Source organism: Aethalodelphis obliquidens, unplaced genomic scaffold, assembly GCF_003676395.1.
Source record: "Aethalodelphis obliquidens isolate GAN/ISIS:26980383/991018 unplaced genomic scaffold, ASM367639v1 scaffold9, whole genome shotgun sequence".
Lineage (NCBI taxonomy): Eukaryota > Metazoa > Chordata > Mammalia > Artiodactyla > Delphinidae > Aethalodelphis > Aethalodelphis obliquidens.
The window spans coordinates 34,421,529-34,429,158 of record NW_020837953.1 but is presented as its reverse complement, the minus strand read 5'-3'; the positions used below and the strand labels follow the sequence as shown (position 1 = coordinate 34,429,158).

At 45.1% G+C, this 7,630-nt stretch overlaps 1 protein-coding gene across 2 annotated transcripts; it reads left to right on the top strand.

Annotated features, from left to right (window-relative positions):
• Positions 1 to 566: 566 nt before the first annotated feature.
• PITHD1 (PITH domain containing 1) lies at positions 567 to 7,063 on the top strand. Of its 2 annotated transcripts, XM_027109770.1 has the most exons (6): positions 567 to 865; positions 1,501 to 1,544; positions 1,911 to 1,988; positions 4,701 to 4,805; positions 5,474 to 5,582; positions 6,121 to 7,063. In XM_027109770.1, the coding sequence occupies exons 1-6, from the start codon at positions 668 to 670 to the stop codon at positions 6,220 to 6,222; spliced, it is 636 nt and encodes a 211-aa protein (XP_026965571.1). In that variant the 5' UTR covers positions 567 to 667; the 3' UTR covers positions 6,223 to 7,063. The 2 variants fall into 2 exon arrangements, with proteins under 2 accessions (XP_026965571.1, XP_026965572.1); XM_027109771.1 differs by lacking the exon at positions 1,501 to 1,544 and having other exon boundaries at positions 594 to 865.
• The last annotated feature ends 567 nt before the right edge of the window (positions 7,064 to 7,630 follow it).

Genomic DNA, 7,630 nt, shown 5'->3' with positions numbered 1-7,630 from the left:
AGTGATAACGTTGTGCTCCCTACTCTTCAGGGCCTTATCACTGCGCCACCAGCTCCCAAAGAACGTTGGTGGTGGGCTTCCCTGGTGGCGCACTGGTTGAGAGTCCGCCTGCCGATGCAGGGGACACGGGTTCGTGCCCCGGTCCGGGAGGATCCCACATGCCGCGGAGTGGCTGGGCCCGTGAGCCATGGCCGCTGAGTCTGCGCGTCCGGAGCCTGTGCTCCGCAACGGGAGAGGCCACAACAGTGAGAGGCCCGCGTACCTCAAAAAAAAAAAAAAAAAAGTTGGTGGTAAACGAAAAGAGAACAGACTTTAGCCTAAGGAGGAGGAGGATTCGAAACGCAGCCCGGAACACCAGTTTAATCTCTGTTTAAACTCGGAACACCAGTTTAATCTCTGCTTTTCAGTTTCCCCATCTGTGAAGCTGGGACTCCAATAGCATCCGTCTCCAGGACTGAAAGAGCCAATCTTAATTTCCCGGCCCCCGGAAGCGCCTTAGCAAACGTCGACCCTTTCCGAGCCCCTCCCTCTTCTCCCCACGCGCTTGCGCCGCACAGGGGCGCCTTTTACGACGCGGCGGTCGCGGCGCGCTTGGCGGCCGGAGCGAAACGAGCGAGCCGCGGGTGGCGGCGGCAGGGCACGGGGACGCGCGGGCGGTGGCGTCGCCATGTCGCATGGCCACAGTCACGGCGGGGGCGGCTGTCGCTGCGCCGCCGAACGTGAGGAGCCTCCCGAGCAGCGCGGCCTGGCCTACGGCCTGTACCTGCGCATCGACCTGGAGCGGCTGCAGTGTCTCAACGAGAGCCGCGAGGGCAGCGGCCGCGGCGTCTTCAAGCCGTGGGAGGAGCGGACCGACCGCTCCAAGGTGGGCCTTCCGGCGCCTGGGTGGGCGGGCGGGGACCCGCGCGGGGCCTCAGGCCGCCCGTCTGCTCTGTCAGTCTCATTTCTGAAGTTAAAAATAACCACGGCCCGATTGCCAAGCGCTTTCCCGTGCCCGTCTCCTGACACCCCTTTGAGAGGCGAACAGGGTCGAATCTCCCCATTTTGTAGATAGAGGAGCCGAGGCCCAGAGACGGGAAAGGGCGCTTTGCTTTACACGGCCAACGTTCAGTTCCAGGGCTGCGGGGGGTAGTGAGGGAGGATGACCCATCAGGGCGTTTTCCCTACCGTTTGACCACTGGTCCTAGTGGTTGCCTGATTACTTATCACCTGATGAAGACCGAAGACCAGCCTAGGGAGATGAAGCACGTTATCCTATCTAGAGTATTTACCATTGTGGGGCGTAGAGCCATTTGAAAGCTGTGGACCGCATAGGCACAGATCTCTGCACACAATTTCAGGAGGCTAGTTGGTGCAGGAAGTTAATAAGTGCTGGAAGACTGAGGGCGGTTGACTATCTGCATTGCACTCCAGCTGTAAAGCAGGGTGGAAGATGCCTAAAATCGTAGGCGCTCAGCAAATATTTGTTGCTTTCTCCTCTCTCCTCCTTCTCCCCTCCAGTTTGTTGAAAGTGATGCAGATGAAGAGCTTCTGTTTAATATTCCGTAAGTATTTCTTTGGTGCTTGCCTCAGGCTAAAGAGGCTGTACCCATTTGCCTTACCAGGATTCATTCCATGGTTGTGTCAAGAGCACACCTCTGTTTCTGGAAATGGGGTAAATTACTGAGGTGGGTGTGAGTAGCTTTCTTGGTGCAAAAAAGATGTATTTGTTAAAAGATAACTGAGAAGTCAAGGTAAATTTTTTAGAACCAAAGAATACCAGAGGCAGACATGATCTTAGAAATTACCTAGCACAAGTCTGACACATGAGTAAACTGAAGCCCAGTAAGGGGAAGGGCCTTGCCCAGGGTCACACAGCTCAGCAGAGATTGAACCCCAGGTTGACAACCCTCTTTTTTGCATTCTGGCAGATTTACAGGCAATGTCAAGCTCAAAGGTATCATTATAATGGGAGAAGATGATGACTCACACCCCTCTGAGATGAGACTGTAAGTGGCAAGGGTCTAGGCCCTCAAGAAGCTCCTATCCCTTTTTCTCTTTTCTCTGGTAGCACTTTATTCCAGAATAGTCTAATTTTTTCTTTTTACTGGGTTAAATATCTCCTCCCCCTCTTAAAAAAAAGTCTTATGTTTGTTCTGCATTGAAATACACTTATCTGTCTCTTCCTGAATTAACGACATTTTTAGATTAAGTATCTTTAGCGCCAACAGCTTGTCTCTCTTCAAAGTATTTGCTGTGGCACCATTGGCGTCCTATAAATGCCAACTGTTGATGACTTTGCAGTTTTCTTAATAACCCAGCTGCAGATCTCAAATGATCTTTAAGGAGTCTACTTTGGGGTTAGCTTCAACATCTTCCCTTGCTGTTTCAGACAATTACAATCTTTCTGTGTGTTTTGTTGAGATGGAAGCAGTCCATCTGAGTTTACATGGCCTTTAGTTAGCAAAGTTCTATATACTCCTTGTAACATGGAATCTGTTCATACTAGAGCTAGTACTCTCTTTCTGACAAGTTGCCTTATTCCAGCGTAGCCTTTCTAGAGGAGGGGACACTGCTTTCTGAGGGCTGCAGAAGCAAATATCAGAAGAACTTTACATAAAAAATTCTTCTGAAAAATTGATCAATTTAAATGAGAGATTTAAGAAATGGACACTATTTTTGAATGTTAGAAACATGAATTTGAAAGCAAATCCACATATTTAATCATTGTAAGGAAACAAAGTACGTTTGAGGTGATGCTTTCTGGGACTCGTTTACTTGTGAGATGGATTGACTGGACAAGACTAGACATCCATGTTGTGTTGTAGTTAAGAGGGGGCTCTGGGGTAAATAGTCGGGTTCAAATTCTGGCTGTACCGCTTGCTAGCTGCATGACTTGGGCGATACTTCTCTGTATCCCAATGTTTCCATATGTAAAATGGCAGTAATAGTCTGAACCTCTTAAGATTGTGGAGAGAAATGAGCTATAACATGTAAAGAGCTTAGAATAGATCTGGAATGTAGTATGTGCCCCGTTTTGTTTTGTTCGTTGGTTGGTTTTGGGTGGGGGGGTTGGCTGCGCTGCACAGCTTGTGGGATCTTAGTTCCCCGAACAGGGATTGAACCTGGGCCCTCAACAGTGAAAGAGCAGAGTCCTAACCACTGGACCGCCAGGGAATTCCATAGTATGTGCCTGGTTTTGGAAAGGCAGGTGCAAATGCTTATAGAGCCCTCAGTTCTAAGCACTTTGCACTTTATCAAATCTAAGATGTCATTGATTATAAAATGCACCATTATTTTATGTACCGTTGATAAAGAAAAAAGCAGTATCTGTTCAACTATGACATGTCACTGATACGTTCAGAAAAGTTAACTTGAGACCTTAAATCAGTGAAATTTGAACACAAACTAGGTGTTAGATGATATTAAAGAATTATTGCTAATTGTTAAGTTGTTCATTGTAAAATGGTATCATATTTTTTTTACGAAGTCCTTACTTTGTAGAGATATATACGGACATATTTATGAATGAAATGATACGTTTGAGATTGCTTCAGAATATCAAGCGCAAACAAAATGGGGGTGATAGGCAAAATTGGCATCTTGAATATTGAAGCTCAGTAATAAGTATGTGGAGATTCATTATATTTTTCTCTTTACTCTTATGTATGTTTGAAATTTTCCATAGTAAAATTTTTTAACAAGTGTGTCTCTTAGAATTGATTCAGTTTAATATCCACATCAACCGTATGGGATATGTACTATCACTATCCCCATTTTACAGATGATGAACTAAGAGACAGATTAAATCACTTGCCCAAAATTACACAGCTGGTCAGTGACAGAACCAGACTTTAAACCTAGGAAGTCTGGCTCCAGAGACACTGCTTTTAACCACAGTGCTACACTGCCTCTCATAATGCTGCTTATAAATGTTCACTATTATTATTCTGTGCATCATTCTTAGAAACACTTTGAAGCAAACATTTGCTTTCCAAATGTTACCTGCATTTTGCTGCAGCTAATATCTAGGCCCCTCCCACGTGGGTGTGTTAATAAGACACTAGAGATTGGGGGTATGTGTGGCCCAGTCCTTTAGCATTTGTGAGTTACAGAGGAGACTGCTGTTTCTTAGATATGTCTTTGAAAATTTGTTTCTTCACTAGCAGTTTTACTTAACTTTCCAAAGCCCATTGTGAGTTGGCGGCCTTTTGTGCTTTCTTCAAAATGGAAATCCCCAAGTTGTATTTTTTTAAGACTTGTAAGATGACTCTGTATATAGGGTAATTTTGAACACAGAAAAATGCTTGAGTGTTGGGTTACCTGATCTTATCTCTTAACTGTGTTTAAGATGTTTCTGCCAAAGTATTTTTTCCCCATGAGTAAGCTGTTTTATTTAACATCCTCAGCTTGGTCTGAATGTGCTGAGTTGCTTATTTTCTCCATGCATTTGCTGCATGTGACCCAGTTTGAGCTATCGCTTTGTGTATTGCTTCTCATGCGCTCTTAACCCACTCAAAGATGCCACTGGCTTATGTTGCAGTTCTGAGCTCTTGTTGGATTAAAGATATTTGTGTATAAATGCCAGTAAAATGCCATTTCCAAAATTTGATCTCCTGTTGATAGAACCGAGGGCAGTTGAGGAGTCAGTAGGAAGTTCTGAGAACCTGAAAAATGTGATGATGCACATTTCTTGATTTTTCTCCCCTTTCCTTTCTCAGGTACAAGAACATTCCACAGATGAGCTTTGATGATACAGACAGGGAGCCAGATCAGACCTTTAGTCTGAACCGGGATCTTACAGGAGAACTAGAGTATGCTACAAAGTAAGCACTGGGCCTCTCTTCCACTCTTCGGCTTCTGAGAATGGCAGGCGCTCCCTCACTTGCAGTGAGCATCTGTGCATTAGCATTTAGTGGGCTTGCAATTGTTTTTGGCCCATCTCCTGCTTCCTTAGCATCAGAAACAAGTTAAAACAGTGGAGAGCCCTGATCCTAGGCTTGGTCAGATTTTGGCAGAGGTTCAGTGCAAGCCACAGACTTGTTAACCTGGAAGCAATTGACAGATTTGAATGAGCTCCTAGTATGGTCTTAGGAAAGATGTTTTCAGAATTCCTCTTTGCATAGTGGGCTTACAGCAGCCAAGTTACATGTGACCACCTTACCTCTCTCATTTTCCTACTGAACTTGCTTTCAGATCCCTGCGTGGTCGCACAGCATTTCTCATTCCTGTTCCTTGTGGGCAGGGGCAGTGTTGATTCATTTTTCTGTCCCTATTGCCTTGGACAAGATCTGGCAGATGTTCAGTAAATGTTCACTGTATTCATTGCTTCCCCAAAGGAGAAGAATGAGACGTAAGACCCCAAGATTGTTCTCTGACATTTGCCTGGGTTTTACCACAAGATGGAGCTGGAATTGACTTTTTTGACATGGGTAGTGAGCTTCTCACTGAACTCTTAATTGTTGTCTTCTCTCTCCGCTCTTTCATCCTCTAGAATTTCTCGTTTTTCAAATGTCTATCATCTCTCAATTCATATTTCAAAAAACTTTGGAGCCGATACCACAAAGGTCTTTTATATTGGCCTGAGAGGAGAATGGACTGAGGTAAGATGGGGTTGGAAGTATTATTGCCCCTCTAATATGTGTACATATGTTTGTATATCTGCATGCTGTGGTGGTAGGAGCTTGAAGGAAAGGAAAAAGAGCAAGTGAGACATTGATTGCTCCCAGTCTAGTTTTTCTCGGTTTCATCACTGTAAACTGTCTGTCTCATTTGACAGGCTATAGGAATTTTAAGGGGGTTGAAATAATACAGTTGATATCAATGCAGTTTTTCACCTTAAAATTCTTTCCTTCATTTAACATTGTTGGTAACCTTTCTTGTTCTGGGCACCAGAGATAGGGTGATAAACAAGATAGACATGGTCTTCTTCTCATGGTGCCTCCATTATAGTAGAGGAATGGATCTTCTAAGTGATGGGGTGAATCATTGATTCGATCTTACCCAGGCTTCTCAGGATAAAAAGTATCAGAACGGGGAATAGATTAGATGATGACTTCTAGAAATGAGCCTGAATAAGGACCACTCCGTTGAGTGGTCTAGGCAATGGCCAGCTGACCCAGCCTCTCAATTTTCTTGCAGCTTCGCCGACATGAGGTGACCATCTGCAATTATGAAGCATCGGCCAACCCAGCTGACCACAGGGTCCATCAGGTTACCCCACAGACACACTTTATTTCCTAAGGGCTGGCCAAGGCTCCCACAGAGGCGTTGTGTCAGTGAAGATGTACGACATGCTGTTGGGAAAGACAGAGAGAGATGGGGCTCCAGAGAGAGTTGGCTGCCACAGCCTCTGCCAAGCTTTGTCTTTGGGGCTTGCTGCAGAAACCTGACCTACGGAAGACACCACACCCCCGGGAAGGGTCGTGTGGGTGCCGAGGGACAATCGTGGTTCTCTGGGGCCCTGCGGAAGTTGGGTCTTGGGGTGGTCACCACCTGGCAGTCATGGATAATGCCTGCCTTCCCAGTTAATGTGGCCACGGGATCCCAAGTGTCTTGATGCTTTGTGGCAGGATTTTTGTGTGACTTGTTTTTTTTAAATGGAGACTCCTCCTGGGCTGCAGTAAACTTTGTGAAGCCTCAGCATTGTGTTCGTATTAACCACCAGGAGGGTGTCGAGCTAGAAGTCCTTGTCCCTGCGTGCTCCTTCTCCCTGTCACCTTTCACCATTCTTGTCAAGCTGCCCAGCTTGGAGTTGTCTGTTGTGCGCTAGTGTCCCATGGTTATAGTTAGAAGAGCAAGAATCTCCTGATAATGCGTAATAGCTTGAGAAGAAGTTCTTTTTTCCTGCTAACCAGGTAAGCAGTCTGAGGAGAGCATGGGCATCGTTTCTGTGTTTGTTGGGATCCTGGTCAGGGTAAGATTGGGACTTAGATAAGATTCCTCTTGGGACATCCTTAATATTTATTAGCTTCTAACTAGTGTTGTAAGCCCAGTTGCCAATTTGGAGATCTCAGTTCTTCTCTTCATGGATTTTTATTCACTGTGACTAATAAGCTTCCTAATAAATCCTTGCCAGACTTAATGTTTGTATATTCTTTTGAGTTCTTGGTAGTACTCATGAAACCTTTACTGAGAACTGTATGAAACTTTGAAATCTGTTGTTGTTTGGGACCAGGTAGATGATAAGTGCCACAATTAAATCGACACTAGATCAGTATCTCCAGGAAAGGTCAGGTTTAATTCTGTACAGTAGGCTAAAAACGCTCCTACACCCACCCACCCACATTTTGTAAAGAAGAAGGTGAGGTTAAAAACCTTCTATTCCATTTCTTAGGTAAGGAAGTAAGTTGTGATGTTTACAAAAACAAGGGAGAACAGATTCTGGAGCTCATCAGAAGAAATGATGGTGAGGAAAGTGAAGTGAGCAGCCCCTAAGGTCTGAAGGTAGACCCGAGAAGTTGGACTTAAGATTTGAAAGTCAGTACGGCAATTGGACAGAATTTAAGTATCCTAAAAGAGGGGATTTAAAGTGGTCAGTATTCTCTCCTTTGCAGAAAATAGAAACACTTGATAATGGAAATTAGTGTTGAATTTAATCCTATTGAGAGAATGCCTCTGAGGGATTGGCCCACACCGTTGCTAGCCTGTT

Bases quoted from the DNA above. Each gene is read 5' to 3' on its own strand.
- PITHD1 (XM_027109770.1), top strand. From the start codon at position 668: ATGTCGCATGGCCACAGTCACGGCGGGGGCGGCTGTCGCTGCGCCGCC. The intron at 1,545-1,910 runs GTAAGTATTTCT...GCATTCTGGCAG, and splicing joins GAGCTTCTGTTTAATATTCC to ATTTACAGGCAATGTCAAGC. The intron at 4,806-5,473 runs GTAAGCACTGGG...TTCATCCTCTAG, and splicing joins GAACTAGAGTATGCTACAAA to AATTTCTCGTTTTTCAAATG.